This window comes from Microcaecilia unicolor, chromosome 3 (genome assembly GCF_901765095.1).
Source record: "Microcaecilia unicolor chromosome 3, aMicUni1.1, whole genome shotgun sequence".
Classification (NCBI taxonomy): domain Eukaryota; kingdom Metazoa; phylum Chordata; class Amphibia; order Gymnophiona; family Siphonopidae; genus Microcaecilia; species Microcaecilia unicolor.
Genome location: NC_044033.1, coordinates 211226500 through 211243072, shown reverse-complemented (window position 1 = coordinate 211243072; position 16573 = coordinate 211226500). Strand labels below are relative to the sequence as shown.

The 16573-nt window shown below is 49.7% G+C and overlaps 1 protein-coding gene across 1 annotated transcript in view; it reads left to right on the top strand.

The window, feature by feature from the left end:
* DHX16 (DEAH-box helicase 16) overlaps window positions 1-16573 on the top strand; it is a 72980-nt gene that overhangs the window by 21924 nt on the left and 34483 nt on the right. Inside the window, exons 5-8 of the mRNA XM_030197384.1 lie at window positions 2587-2841; window positions 11348-11569; window positions 12866-13054; window positions 13210-13320. Coding sequence (XP_030053244.1) covers window positions 2587-2841; window positions 11348-11569; window positions 12866-13054; window positions 13210-13320 — 777 coding nt within the window. The remainder of the gene's footprint in view (window positions 1-2586; window positions 2842-11347; window positions 11570-12865; window positions 13055-13209; window positions 13321-16573) is intronic.

Sequence of the window (16573 nt, the reverse complement as noted above, 5' to 3'; positions counted from 1 at the left end):
TGTGGGCTTCGTCACATTTGCTGCACGGGAATCACTACCGCGGCTTTGTAAAAGGAGCCCTAAAGTTCACAGCTGAACAAAAATAAAATCCTAAATATTTCATTAACAATGATGCAAGGGAAATGTAAAACATTCTTAAACATTTATTGTTTAATAACCTGTTAAAATGATCAAATTAGATTTTTTTTTCTTACAGAAATACAGGCTGTATGCTAACTGATAGGCAAATTCATACTAACTTACTGTCAACCAGGGGCGTAGCCACGGGTGGGCCTGGGTGGGCCCAGGCCCACCCAGTTTTGGTTCAGGCCCACCCAGCAGTGGAGGCAGCGGAGCGGAGGGAGCAGGCTGAGCTCTGTTCCGCTTCTGCCTCCCTCACTCTCACGGCAGCGCTTCCCAAACGCTGCCCACCGCCGCCACGATCGCGGGATTTACCTCCCTCCGTCTCAGCACTCAGCAGCAGCGGTAGCGAATCATACACGCTGCCTCCTTCTAACCCGGATTCTGACCTTTACATCTCACTACGGCCTGTACAGCATGACTCACAAAGGCAATAACCATTCTACCAAGACCTTTTTTGATTCTTAGCGCCGCTTCCGGGTTAGAAGGAGGCAGCGTGTATGATTCGCTACCGCTGCTGCTGAGTGCTGAGACGGAGGGAGGTAAATCCCGCGATCGTGGCGGCGGTGGGCAGCGTTTGGGAAGCGCTGCCGTGAGAGTGAGGGAGGCAGATGCGGGAATGGAGCTCAGCCTGCACTGTAAATTTTTTTTGGGGGGAGGGAGAAGAGGGCTGCGGGCAGGTGGAATCGCAGGACATGGATGGGAGCGGGAGGGGCGAGAGGAGAATCGCTGATGGCTGGAGGGAGGGGACAGGGGAGAAAAGAGAATTGCTGGGTATGGTATAGATGGATAGAGGGGGGGCAGGGGCAAGAACAGAATTGCTGGGTATGGCTGGATAGGGGCAGGGCAGAGAGGAGAATTGCTGGGTATGGATGAATGGAGGGGGGCAGGGGAGGGAAAAGAATTGCTGGGGATGGATGGAGGGGACAAGTGGAGAGAGAAGAGAATTGCTGGGTATGGATGGATAGAGGGGGGCAGGGGAGAGAAAAGAATTGCTAGGTATGGATGGCTGGAGGGGAGAGGAGAGTTGCTGGACATGGGTGTATGAAGGGGAGGGCAGGGGAGAGGAGGGTTGCTGGACATGGATGGAAGAGAGGGAAGGGAGAGAGAAGAAATGCTGGACATGGATGGAGGGGATGGAAGAGTGAGGAAGGAGATGAGATGAGGGAAAAGGAAGAGAGGAGAAAAACTGCACATGGAATAGGCAGAAGCTGGATCCACTGGACAGTCAAGTCTGCGGAGGACCCAGCTTTTACTTATGGATATAGAGCAAGAAATGAAGAAGAAAGGAGGAAAGTAAAGAAATAAATGGAAAGGAAGCCCTGGAAACGGAGTTAAGAGGACAGATAGCAGCAGAATCGGATACTGGGCCAGCATGATTAGAAAAACAGTCGCCAGACAACAAAAGTAGAAAAAAATCATTTTATTTTCATTATAGTGTTTGGAATATGTCCACTTTGAGAATCAGGTGCTGAACATTAAAAGTTTATATTTATTTACTTATGTATGGCATTTTATCCCACATTAAACATGAATTAAATTGGAACCTGGGATCATTTAATTTTTTTTTCCTGGAGAGAGTAATGCATTGCCCCCCCCCCCCCCCCCCCCCCGGCTCTCTCCTCGGCTATAGCCAGCTCTGCAATTTTGAGGGGAGGTGCACAGGTGGACGGTGGGGGGGGGGGGGGGGGTGCAGAGGTGGACCGGGGAGAGAGCTTGTTGTTAAACATTTACCAGCACACCACTGTCTAGTGCCCACCCATCCAACCTGTTGGCCCACCCAAAAATTGACTTCTGGCTACGCCACTGCTGTCAACATCAAAAAACCTTTTACCCATTACAGAGTATAGAGCTAGGGATGTTTCCCTTGCAGCCTGTCTTACAAAACAAATTTTATGTTTAAATTCTGGAGTCACCTCAGTAACAGCAACACAACATTCCTCCACTGCCAGATACTGTAAAGTAATACAAAGCCCTGCAAATATGCTAGAGCCTATGAACAGCAGATCTGCAATATTTCTAGTTGAGGCTGCTGGCAGTAGTTATCATTGGAGGTAATAGGGAAGTAGAAATAGGGACCAGTTAATGGGGATTTCAAATAGCTGACTTTCTGGGTCTCCACTCTCTCCAGCCTGCATTCACAGGTACTTCTTAGGTAAAGCACAGGCTTGCTGTCTAATTTGTCAAATTTTTAGCAACACACCTGCCACCTCTCGGTGACACACTAGTTGAGAACCACTGTACTAGCAGTATATAAGTATGATGTAAAGTTAATGTAATGATATATACACATAATGCATTTGTGCTCCATCCATTAATATGCCCCCTTGCAGTTACGGGCTCTAGCACTTAAGCGTAACTTTATCGAATGTTGCCTGACGCATTTAGGCATGTAGCTGGCACACAGGTTATTAGAATTGGCCTTTCGGTGTACACTCTGGTCTCACTGTTGTGTTCCCTGTGCAGGTACCCGAGCTACGCAAGAAGTCCAGGCGGGACTATCTCAGCAAGAGGGAGAAAGACAAGTTGGAGGACCTGGAAGCAGAGATAGCGGACGAGGAGTATCTCTTTGCAGAACAGGATCTGACTGAGAAGGAGCAGCGGAACCTAGAGTACAGGAAGAAAGTTCGAGACCTCGCCAACGACTACAAAAAGGCAGGAGATCAGGAGAAGATGGAGAAGAGCAACCGGTACTATATGCCTGAGGAGACTCGCAGGAAGGTAAGAGGGCAGTGGAGAGACGCAGTCCTGACAGGTTTCCACTATGGGAGTGTACTGCTATGGATTTACAGCCTGTCTCACTGACACAGACTACCCAATAAGCACCGTGGATTCTTTTGGATTCGTAATAAGTAAATGAAACCTTTATTAGGGAAGCTAAATTTTATAATGATTAAGATGTATACAATGGTTAGCACATATACAATGAATAGCTCTATAAACACAATGGTTAGCTGTATAAACATTCATTACATCACTGGTCTCTACATCTAAGCAATGCAAAGAGTTCTTAGACCAGGAAAGAAACACTAATTACACTATACATACAATCATCACTGGTCTCCATCATCCAGGCTCTTATCAGCTGGGGGGGGGGGGGGGGGGGCTGGTTCACAGCGAGAGCTAGGAGCTTGGGACCAGGAGCAAACCCTCTGCGCAGTCTGTACGTTACTCACAGATGAACCCCGACTCCGCTGTGACAAGCCCTCCCTTTTATCAGGCTCTGAGCCCATGTCCAGAGCTAAGGAGAGTTACAGAAAGCTTCTCTGCTTACGTCTGTGGGAACGTGGTCGCAAGTTTTCCCAAGTCCAGGTGGCCAAGCTGGGCCTGGGATACAAGAACCATCCTCCCCTTTGCATACCAAATTAGTTATGGCTGTGTCTTGTCTTCTGCATGCCAACTTGTTTTTTATATTTACAAGAAAAGTTACTTTCAGTCAAAGACAGAGTTGAAAAACACAACTATCTTTAAAATTCACTTCCATTACAGGGAGGAACATAAATACATAAGTGTTGTCATGCTAGGACAGACTGAAGATATCCTGTTTCCAACAGTGGCCAATCCAGGTCAGAAGTACCTGGCAAGAGCCCAGAACAGTAAAACAGATTTTATGCTGCTTATCGTAGAAATAAGCAATGGCTTTTCCTCAAGACCATCTTAATATTGGCTTATGGACTTTTCTTTTAGGAAGTTATCCAAACTTTTTTTTTTTTAACCCTACTAAGCAAACTGCTTTTACTACATTCTCTGGCAATGAATTCCAGAGTTTAATTACATGTTGAGTAAAGAAATATTTTCTCCACTTTGTTTTATATTTACTACTTAGTAGCTTCATTACGTATCCCCTAGTCCTAGTATTTTTGGAAAACGTAAACAGGCGCTTCATGTCTACCCGTTCCACTCCACTCATTATTTTATAGATCTCTATCATATCTCCCCTCAGCCGTCTCTTCTCCAAGCTGAAGAGCCGTAGCCGCTTTAGCTTTTCCTCATAGGGAAGTTGTCCTTCTCTGTATCTTTTCTAATTCCACTATATCTTTTTGAGATAAGGTGACCAGAATTGCAAACATTATTAAGTACATAAGCATCGCCATGCTGGGACAGACCGTGGTCCATGAGTCCAGCACCCTGTCACTGACAGCGGCCAAAAGAACAAGCAATTTGTCCTAGAATGGGGAAATTAGGCCTTACCTGCTAATTTTCTTTCCTCTAGATCCTCCAGACCGTTCAGACGCTTGGGTTATGCACTCCTACCAGCAGAGGGAGACTGAGAACACAAACTTCTTATACAGGTAGCCTGTGCAGACCTGCTACTAACCAGTAAAACAGTAACAAAGCAGAGGAACAAAACACCTCCACCTAAACAAAACCACTGAATCCACACTCAGATCTCCTCCCCTTAAGACGGGGGAAATTCAACTGCAGATGGGCACAAACGGTACCACAAACTGCCCTTAGTAAAACTCCAGGACCCAAATCACAGGAGCTAGAAATATCAGCAACTGAAGTCTAAAGAAAATCTCATACTGAACTGTCCGATACACTGGGTGGGCTCTTGAACGGTCTGGAGGATCTAGAGGAAAGAAAATTAGCAGGTAAGGCCTAATTTCACCTTCCTCAGCAATCCTCCAGACCGTTCAAGACGCTTGGGACGTACCAAAGCAGTAAACACATCTAAGGGTGGGACCTGCGAAGCCCAGAGGACAGGACTGCAGCTCCAAAACTGGCATCCTCCCTTGCCTGTACATCCACTCTGTAATGTTTGACAGAAGAATGCAGGGAGGACCACACCGCCGCTCTGCAAATGTCCACCGGTGGTACAAAACTACTCTCTGCCCAAGAAGCCGCCATCCCCCTAGTGGAATGAGCCCCACCGGCACCGTACGGCCATGCAATATGTAAGCCAAACAGATGGCATCCTTCAACCACCAAGCTATAGATGCCTTAGAAGCAGCCACTCCCTTCTTGGGCCCCCCATGAAGGACAAATAACCTGTCCAAAGACCTGAATTCCTCCGACCTGCGCAAGTAAACCTTCAACACTCTGCGCACATCCAATTTCGCCAAACGACGCTGAGAAGCATCTCCCGTCCGGTCCCCCAATTCCGGCAACGAAATCATCTGATTGACATGAAAGGAGGATACCACCTTAGGCAAAAGCGAAGGGACTGGACGCAGCGAAACCTTTTCCTTAGAAAACCACAGAAACGGAGGCCTACGTGAAAGACCCTGAAGTTCCGAAATCCTGCAAGCCGACGATATAGCTACCAAAAAGACCACCTTCATAGTAAGGACTTTTATCGAACAAGACTCCAAGGGCTCAAAAGGAGAACCCGCCAAAGAGTCAAGAGCGTTATTAAGATCCCACTGAGGAACTACCGGCCGCTGAGGAGGCGAAGCAACTTCACCCCCCCCCCCCCCCCCTCAAAAAACAGACCACATCCGGGGAAGATGCAACCGACCTGCCCTGCACCTTACCCCGAAAACACGCCAAAATCAGCCAGCTGCACCTTCAAAGATGACAATGAAAGGCCCTTCTCAAAACCATCCTGCAAGAAATTTAAAATGCACGACACAGAAGCTGTTGAAGGGACACATGCCCGGTCCCCACACCAATCTTCAAATATGCGCCACACATGCACATAGGCCAAAGATGTCGGACATTCGCGAGACTGCAGCATCGTCTGAATCACCTGCGGGGAAAATCCTTTCCTTCTCAACCGTTCCCTCTCAAGGGCCACACCGTAAGAGAGAACCAAGCTGGATCCGGCATGACAATTGGACCCTGACACAACAACACCAAGCCCCCCAGCCGCAGAGGCTCGCCTTCTAACAAGCGCATCAGATCCCTGAACCACGGCCGACGCGGCCAATTCGGAGCCACCAACAACACCGGACCCGCGTGACATTCAACCCTCTGTAGGATTCGACCTATCAAGGGCCATGGGGGAAACACGTACAGCAACACCCACTGAGGCCACGGAAGGACCAATGCATCGATCCCTTCCGCTCGCGGATCCCGATGCCGACTGAAATACCAAGGAACCTGAGCATTCTGGGCTGACGCCATGAGATCCACTACTGGCATTCCCCACTTTAGAACTATCTGGTCGAACATTGACAGGAGCAGAGACCATTCTCCGGGGTCCAACATGTGTCTGCTTAGAAAATCCGCGTTCACGTTGTCCACCCCGGCCATGTGCGCCGCCGAAATCTGCACTAGATGCCTTTCCGCCCAACTCATGAGCAGAGCCATCTCGATTGCCAACCGTGGACTCTTTGTACCGGCCTGCCGGTTGACATACGGTACTGCTGTCGCGTTGTCGGACATGACTCTTACCGCCTTTCCGACCACACTTGAGCAAAACGCCAACAGAGCTAGCCGAATCGCCCTCGTCTCCAACCGGTTGATAGACCACTGAGCTTCCTCCGTCGACCACCTGCCCCTGCGTGGACCGACCAAGACACTGAGCTCCCCAGCCCAGCAGACTGGCATCCGTTACCAGAATCACCCACTGAGGAGGTTCCAACGGCATGCACTTTTTCAGATGGGCCGAGCACAGCCACCACTGGAGACTGCGCCGAGGAGCCCCCCCCTCAATGGCAACCGCAACTCCAAACTGTATACCTGGGGAGACCACCGGGACAACAGAGCCGCCTGAAGCTGACGCAAATGCGCCCTGGCCCATGTTACTACCTCTGTTGTTGCCACCATGAGGCCCAGAACCCGAAGGTACATTCGAACCGTCGGACTCTGAACGGACATTAACAGCCGGATCTGCTGCTGAAGAGAGGTGATCCGAGAATCCGGCAGAAAAACACAACCCACTGCCGTGTCGAACCGCACTCCCAAGTACTCCAGACTCTGCGATGGGATCAACTGACTTTTGACTATATTCACTACCCATCTGAGCGATTCCAGAAACGAGACCACCTGAGCCGTCGCCGCAACACTGTGAGCCCGAGACTTCGCCCGGATCAACCAGTCGTCCAGATACGGATGCACCAGAGTTCCCTGCCTCCGCAAAGCCGCTTCTACCACCACCATTATCTTGGAGAAGGTGCGTGGAGCCGTTGCCAGACCAAAAGGCAGGGCACAGAACTGAAAGTGCCTCCCTAAAACAGCAAAATGAAGGAAACGCTGATGGGCCTCTCAAATTGGCACGTGCAGATACGCTTCCATGAGATCCAGTGATGTGAGAAATTCTCCCTGACGAACAGCCACTATGACCGAGTGCAGAGTCTCCATGCGGAAGGATGGCACCTTGAGCGCCCCATTGACCCTCTTGAGATCTAAAATGGGTCAAAACTGGTCCTCCTTCGGCACCACAAAGTAAATGGAATAACAACCCATTCCCTGCTCGTGCTGAGGAACGGGTACCACAGCTCCCAACTGGATTAAGCGACCCAGAGTCTTGAATAGCCTTTAACTTGACTCGAGAGTGACAAGGAGAGGGAAGAAACAGATCCGAACTCGAGCGCATAACCATCGCGAACGACCTCCAGCACCCACTGATCTGAAGTAATTTTGGGTCCACCCCTGATAAAACAGATGAAGTCGCGCCCCCACCTTCACCAGAGGCTGGACCCGCACACCTTCATAAGAAGGATTTATTACCATTTCCGGCACCTCCGGAGGAGTCCCGACCTCCTCGACGACCCTCCTCGAAAGGACTGCGTCCGCTGGAAAAAACGGCTTTTAGAAGGCGATAAAAAATCTGCCCAGCCTGTACCGCCTCGTGTCCTTAAACCGACCTCTATCAGAACCACTTTGACTAGCCGGCAACCGTGAGACCTTGGTATCCCCAAGACCACTCATCAGTTTATCCAAGTCCTCTCCAAACAACATAGAACCTTTTTTTTTTTTTTTTTGTTACATTTGTACCCTGCGCTTTTCCCACTCATGGCAGGCTCAATGCGGCTTACATGGGGCAATGGAGGGTTAAGTGACTTGCCCAGCGTCACAAGGAGCAGCCTGTGCCTGAAGTGGGAATCGAACTCAGTTCCTCAGTTCCCCAGGACCAAAGTCCACCACCCTAACCACTAGGCCACTCCTCCACTCTTCTCCACTCTACCTTTGAAAGGTAGAGAACACAACTTTGCTTTAGAGGCCGCATCTGCCACCCAGCCCCTAAGCCAAAGAGCCATGCAAGCCGTCACCGCCAGAGCCATATTCTTAGCCAAAGCCCTTAGCAAATCATAAAGGGTGTCCGGCAAAAAAGAAGACCCCATCTCCAGTTTGGCCAGGTCCTGAACCAAACCAGTCCTATCTAACGCAGGCTCATCCAAGAGCTTCTCCGCCCAACGGAAACAAGCTCTGGCTACCAAGCCCCCACACACAGAGGCTTGCAAGGCCAAAGCCGACAAATCAAAGCTATGCTTCAGAAAGGACTCTAGCTTCCTATCCTGAGGATCCTGTAAGGCTGTACCGCCATCCACCAGAATGGCCATAGCCTTAGTAACCGCCGTAACCACCGCATCCACAGTAGGTGGTTTTAGCAGGGCCAAATCTTCCGGAGGCAAGGGATACAGCCGCACCATAGCCCTAGACACCTTACAAGCAGCCTCCGGCACAGACCATTCCTGAAATACCATGTCCCTAATGTCTGAATTCATGGGAAAGGAACGGGAGGCTCTCCGAATCCCCTTAACCAAGAGATCTACCTGGGGTCCCTCCACAGAGGGAGTGGCCGCTGGAGCAAACTTCAAAGTAGAGGTCACCTGATCAATGAGCTCAAACAACTCCTCCTTATGAAAAATGCGAACCACTGAAGAATCTTCCCCAGGCCTTAGCCCATCCTGACCCTCAGACTCATCTAAGAGATCCTCCTCTCCTGGGTCACTCCAAACCTCCGACCCAGGCAGAGAAAGTATCTCCATAGGCTCCAAAATATCCACCCGCGGACGCTTAACTCCCATTGAGCTAGCAGCCTCCGCGGAACAAACAGCCTGAGAGGGGCCAGCTCTCCAGGCATTATACAGAGACCAAACAAACTCAGGGGGGAAACCAGACCCCCCCCCCCCAACACTGCTGAAGCCCCAACAACACTTCCCGCAGTCTCCGTGACGCACCCCCTCGCTCCCGAGGTGGCAGGTTCATCGCGTGATCCACGGCTAAACTAGGCGCGCTTCCCACCACACACTGGTCCCCTGGCGCTGGTACGGAATGCGCGGCCAAAAGGGCTGCGCTTCCCGCCAAAACCGGCTCTGTCTAGGCCGACCCGGGACACGCAGCCAAAACCGGCCCTGCCGTTGCCGGCCCAGAATGTGCGGTCAGATCACCGCCCAACACCTCCGCCGACTCAGGGGAAAGCATGGGGGGGGGGCAACAGCACTGACAACGTAGGCTCTCCACAAAATTTACATTGGCCACCTTTCATTTCAACGCCGTGCGTTGAGCAAAACCGACACCTCGCCGGCTTAAACATAATGGCCACAAACGCAATAAAAACAAACAGTTGCTTTGTGCTCTGACAGACTAATAGGCAAAACCGCCTAAGGCAAGAACGCCCTTGAAGACGTTTTATCTCTGGACTGCCACAAGAACGGCCAAAATAGCCGCCTTTTAAAAACGTTTATTTATTTATTTATTAAACCTCATTTCTGATGCCTAAACGCCTCAAGGGTACAGAACGAGGTCTGTAGCCGAGGTCAAGCAGTCCTCCATAGGAAGAGCACAGGGGGAGGGACCCTGCCACCCGGGTGTGACACCCCACAGGGAATAAGAAGCACCTTAGGACTTACACCCTGTAATAGAGATCCAAGTGTGGGTTCTCTAACATTTACAACCCAACCTAGAAACCCCAAACGGGCCTACCAGACTGAGTACACTGCACAGGCTGCACACATCTACCCTCTGCTGAGACTGAGAAAATACTGGTTAGTAGAAGGTCTGCACAGGCTACTTGTATAAGAAGTTTTAGTGTTCTCAGTCTCCCTCTGCTGGTAGGAGTGCATAACCCAAGCGTCTTGAACGTTCTGAAGGATTGCTGAGGAATACTGTATTATTCCCTCATCCATTCAATAACATTCTATGGCTTTTTCCTCCAGGAAGCCATCCAACCCTTTTTTGAAGTCCGCTAAGTTAACCGCCTTAACCACCTTTTCCGGCAGCGAATTCGAGTTTAACTACGCGTGAGTGAAGAAAACTTTCCTCTGATTCGTTTTACATTTACCACACTGCAGCTTCATCGCATACCTCCTTTTCCTAGTATTTTGGAAAGTGTAAACAGATGCTCCACATAGACCCATTCCATTCCACTCATTATCTTATAGACCTCTATCAGATCTCCCCTCAGCCGCCTTTTCTCCAAGCTGAAGAGCCCCAGCCTCTTCAGCCTATTCTGATAGGGAAATCGTCCCATCCCCTGTATCGTCTTTGTCGCCCTTCTCTGCACCTTTTCCAATTCCACTATATCTTTTTTGAGGTGCAGTTCAAAATGCTTTTGGACTTACTAGTCCTTAAGTGGACAATTTTCAAAATAATGTGGGGACTTTGCCCTAGTAAATTTTCAAAGGTCAGTTTAGGACTACAAAGTTAGTAGCATAGGGGCCCAATATTTAAAATGATTTAAATGGCCAGGAGAGTTTCCTGGCCATTTAAATCATCTTTCCGGGGATAACCAGGCATTTTCGGCACCACTTTGGTTAGCGCTCAAACCAAAACTAGCTATTTTGGGGGTGTTCCAGGGGCGGAGTCTGTGCTGATTTTCAGTACTTAACTAAGATAACCACATAAAACACAATCCTTCATAGCTGGTTAAGTGCCAAGTATCACACTTAGCCAGCTATGTTTTCAGCGGCTCCGAATACCCGGAAATTCAATACTGGAGCTTGGACATGGGTATAATGCCAGTCGGAAGCCAACAAAACGCTGATCGCCAGCGGCTGCCCTTAACCTAATTTGTGATCCACAAATCCTGTTGAATGAAAAAGGTGCAGTCTAAGTTTTTTGTTTTTTTGGGTTTTTTAAAATTACATGCATTGTTGAATAATGAGTGCAGGGAGAGTGGGCAGATTTCAGACAGTTTACACACATTAATAGCTTTTGAAAATAACCTAAGTACGTTTTTCCTCTGGGACTTAACAGCAGTGCAGCTAATACCCATACCGGGTTTTGTGGTAACTTACCAATGAAAACTGACCATCGGTTTAATTCGTCAGGTTACCGCCAGCCAGCAGATTTCTGCCCCATCATGTCTTTTTTTTTTTTTTACTTCCTGTTGCAGAAAATCCCAGATCGCTATGAGGAGCCAGTATCCGATGAGAAGTTTGCCCCACGGGACGAGCAGAAGCGCTGGGAGGAGGATCACATGGGGGCGGCAGTGCTGCGGTTCGGCGCCCGAGATGCTCACCAGCGCAACAAGCAGAAGGAATATGACTACGTGATGGAGGAAGACGAGATGATTCAGTTTGTCACCTCGGTGCAAATGAAGGGGACAGTAGAGAAGGTAAATGATTCCTATGCCATTTCACATAGAGCATCTACGCCTTCACAAAAAGCAGGGAAGGAAGTGTTTTGTCAGTATCGTTCCTTTTTACCCTACTTCCACCATTCAGAAGCCACTATCCATGTTATAGGTGATGGGGGAGAGAGAGAATCTCATACATCAATCTTCCCTGATCCAGGCCCATCATGTCTTCAAAATGAAAGGAAAGGGAGCCCTCACTGCCTCTCCTTTCCTACCCTATCTTTTAGCAGTTCACAAATAGCTGGAAAGGAGTGTGTGGGAGGGAAGGGGGGTGTTCCTTTATCATTCTCTCCCTTCTCAAGCCTTTGCTACTCCACAAATTCTCTCTTGCAGGCACTTGATACCTCATAGATGGTAGAGAAGGGGAGAAGTTATGACCCTACTTCCTAGGTCTCCATTAGTTGACACACAGCGAAGGAACTCCATTTCCTTGGTCCGGGTTTCCACCGTCTCGCAATGGTGGGGAAGGATTCCCTCAGATCTTCACCACTCTAGAATCTGAGGGAAGAGGACAAGTGGTCTTCACTTCCTGTACTTGAGGACGGCCAACAGATCAAGTTTTCAGAATATCCCTAATGAATACATATGAGAGAGGTTTGCTTGCTTACTACTTCCACTGTATGCAAATATCTCATGCATATTAGGACTGTTCTGAAAACTGAGCCCAGAGGTCTTCACTATTTTTCAAGCAGGGACCAGTTTGTCAAAAAAAAAAATCCAGTGAGAGCCAAGACCATCACCAAACAAACCTCCATCATCCTGTCTCCACCCCCTCTGCAAGCTGGCTCTTCTCTGTCTCCAGTTTTTAATCTCTTCCTATACTTCTCTGGAAGTTTTTTTTTTTTTTTTGTCTTCTCCAGGATTACATAGCTTGCTGTAAGTTTGAATTATGTGGTGCTCTCAGTCTTGTGACGATAGAGTGGGATTTTAGGCAAGATATAGGTCACACTCACCAAGAGCTGTGTGATACAGATATTAAACAGAATAACTGTTATGGAGGTATGCCAGCAGCAGGTCTGAGGAAAAAGTGTGGGGGAGGGGGGGAATTGAGGGGACCACCACTGGCCCCCAGGCCTTGCATGACGAACGCTGACCTAAACTATTTGTGGCTCTCAAAGACTGAGAGAGTGAAAACCAAGGATATAAGGTACAAGATGGGGAATGTTGGGGTCCCCAGTCCGTGTCGCTTTTCTTTCTTTCTTTCTTTTTTTTTAAACCACAGTGAAAGGTGATGCTACAGAGTCTTACCCTGTTAATCGCTCCACTCCCCTGCAGGAAGAGCAGCCGGAAATCTCCGAGGCAGAGAAGAAGAGACTTTCTATCCAGGAGGTGCGACGGAGTTTGCCCGTCTTCCCCTACCGGGCAGACCTACTAGCAGCCATCGCCGAGCACCAGATCCTAATCATTGAGGGGGAGACGGGGTCTGGAAAGACCACTCAGATCCCCCAGTACCTGCATGAGGAGGTAACAGTTGGTAACCATAGCAAATGGGAGAAGAGGAAAGAGTGTGCATGTTTTGGCAGTGTTGGTGTCTTTGGTGCTCCTCCAACAAGAGTGTTGTGAAATTTTGTGGTTGAAGGCTAACAGCATGATCCCTGTTTATTTTCCTTCTCCTACAGGGCTACACAAAGAATGGCTCAAAAATTGGCTGTACACAGCCCCGGCGAGTGGCTGCCATGAGTGTGGCAGCACGGGTCTCACAAGAAATGGGGGTCAAGTTGGGGAACGAGGTACAGTGTCTCCCGGCGGTGGAGGGATGAGGGTGATGGACAAATGGGAGGTGCCCTGAGTGGGGGTGGGGTGGCAAAGCACCAACTTTGGTTCCAATCCCTGGGTCCACAGTGTAGGTAATGCATGCAAATAGATTTCATGCATATACATTGGAGAACTCTTGAAAACCCTACTGGGTTGCCCACCCCTGGTATAAAGGAATATAGGCACCTACTTTCCTTTAGAGAATACTAGTCTAACTAGGTTTATATGTGCTCTAAAGTTAGGTGTGTGCACGTATGCCACTTAAATGCTGCAGATACTTGTGTAACGGAGTCCCACTCCTATATACCCCTTTGCAAACACGTGCTATGTAAGAGATTTACTGAATAGTGCATAGGCAGCATTTTGGCAGTTACGTATGCATGTGCACACATACATGCACAAATGTCATTTTTCATAACATCCCTCCAGATCGGCACAGTTGAGTTATGCCCTCCTACCAGCAGATGGAGACAGAGAGCCGCATGGAGGGGCATTTTCAAAAGAACATCCAAGTCTGAATTGGGACATCCTGCTCATAATGTCCAAAAAAACCAAAAACAAATTCCATCGCACAGCCATTTTTCGAACAGGAAAAACATAGGGATTTCCTGTTTGAAAATATGTGAGAAGGATGTTCTTGTACTGAAAACATCCAAAATGAACAGCCATTTTCCCAAATGAAATGTGCAAAATATGAACGCCAAAACAGCAATCAAAAAAAATTTTTTTTTTCTTTTTTAGCAAAGATCCCAATAGGCAAGATCCCTAAAGGGAACCTCAGAACCTAAGACTTAGGGCCAAAACCAGCACACCCATAAACACTGAGGAATACTAAGCAGGTCAGGGTTGCACAGTCCCTTATACAGGAGCACTGCTCAGTAATTCTCAGTCTCGCTCTGCTGGTAGGAGTGCATAGTACCCACTCGTCAGGAATGGTCTGGAGAAGACGATAAGGAAGTGGAAGTTCATCTGCGTCCCACTGCTCAGAGTTCACTGGGCTGACCACTAGGTTCTTACACTTGCTGGTTTATTAAGAATAGCCATATTCCTCCACGACCCTCCAGACCGGTCAAGACGCATGGGTTATGTCCTCCTACCAGCAGAGGGAGACTGAGAAACACTGAGCTTTTGAATACTGTATATATAACCTGTGCAGTACATCCACTAGCCAGTATTTTCTCAGTCTCAGCAGAGGTAGATGGACAGCCTGTGCAGTCTTCAATAGTCTGGTGAGGTAGTTTGATTATACAGTTAAGGGGGTTTTCTCCTCTTATTCCCATATTTATTGGTTTGGAGTGTTCCCTGTACGTGGTATTAAAAGAAAAAAAAAAAAATGCGCCGGGGCCCTGGGTCCGGTGGGGCCCAGTTTTTCCCCCTGGGGTGTTACACCTGTTTTCAGGTCCCTCCCCCTGTGCTGCTCTCTTTGGAGACGCTGGCAGCTTGTGCCTCGGCTGCTTTCTATGATTGTAGCCTTGAGAGCCCCCCACTTTTCAGCTGCCAAAAAGAAATTGAGAATATCTCTTTAAGAGCCGTCTGCAGCTTTGTTGGTAATATTTCTTTAAGAGCCGTCTGCAGTTTTGTTTTACATAGGAACGGACGGCAGGTCCGTTGCTATTAATAACGAGAGAGAGAGCAGAGCGGATAATTGTGGGGAAAGCTGGGAGACAGAGTGTTTGCATCGGTCAGCGCTTTGAAGTAATGGCAGGCAAACTTCTCCGCTGTCGCGCGTGTTCGCGCCGAGGTGTAGAGGCGCCGGGAGGTCAGTGCCGCTTGTGCGGCGAACCGAAGCAGGCCTCGCCGGTGGCGGCACCCCCGGTTTTAATAGCGGAGGCCCCAGCTAGTTCGGGGGTGTCGGGAGTAGCGGCAGCTTCGGCAGGGCCGGTTCCGACGAGTTTAGTTTTGGCGGGAACGTCCGCCATTTTGGATTCCGCGCATCCCGCGGAATCAGCTGTTTTTGGCCCTGCTGCTCCCGGATCGGCTCCAAAGGTAGCGTCGGAGGGTCCAGGAGGCGTTGGGTTTCCTCCGGATTTTGTATGGACCCTGTTTCAAGCCTGGAAGGCGGGACCCCCACCTTTGGGGGAGGGGGCTAGTGCGGCTCTGGCTAAGAAGCCTCGCTTTGAGTGGGACGACGAGGAGGCCTTCTCCCCTGTAGGATCGGAAGGTGTTTTGAGTGATATCGCGGATCCTGAGGGGTTTGAGGGTCCTCAGGATCAGGAGTTGGTGGTCCCTGGAGAGGATCCTTCTGTAGTAAGAATTTTTCACAGGGAGGAGCTTGCGGAGCTCATTGAGCAGGTCTCTTCCACCCTTAAGTTTGAACAGCCAGAGGCGGTTTTGGGGGAGGCTAGGCAGGTGGACCCCTTGGTTAAGGGGATTCAGCGGCAGGCTAGGTCTTTTCCCATGAATAAGGACATCCGGGATATGGTGTTTCAAGAGTGGCATTCGCCGGATTCTCCCTGTAAAGTGTCTAAAGCGATGTCGAGGCTGTACCCACTCCCACAGGAAGATAGGGATTCCTTTAGGGCTCCCACAGTGGATGCGGTGGTGACAGCAGTGACAAAAGCCACGGCTATCCCGGTGGACGGGGGGACTGCTCTCCGGGATCCCCAGGATAGGAGGCTTGAGGCTTTCCTCAAGCGGAGTTTTGATTTGTCGGCTCTGGCCCTGCAGGCCTCAATTTGTGGGGGGCTGGTTGCGAGGGCGTGTTTCCGTTGGGCCGAGAAGCTGCTTGATGATTCGGTGGAGGTTGGGACCTCCGGGGTACAGGAATTAGCCAAATTGGAAATGGGATCCTCCTTTTTGTCTGATGCGCTTTATGATTTGCTCCGTGCCTCGGCCAAGAATATGGCTATGCTGGTGGGGGCACGGAGGGCACTGTGGTTGCGAGGTTGGGTCGCAGATGCGGCCTCCAAAGCTAAGCTTTGTTCGCTTCCCTTTAAGGGGTCCATGCTCTTTGGTGAGGATTTGGATAAGTTGGTGAAAGGTCTCAGCGATGCCAAGGCCCCTCGTCTTCCGGATTTACGTCCTAAGGCGGCGTTTAGGGGTTCTTCCTCCCGAGGTCGGTTTAAGGAGGCTCGCCGGTATAGGCCCGGGAGGACTGGTGGGGCCTTTAGAGGTCGGTTCTTCCAGCGAACACAGTCCTTTCGGGGGAATCGGCGAGGAGGCCGTGATTTCGCCGCGGGAGGACAGGTTTCGGGGCGTAATTCACAATGAAGGTGTGCGGGTCCAGGC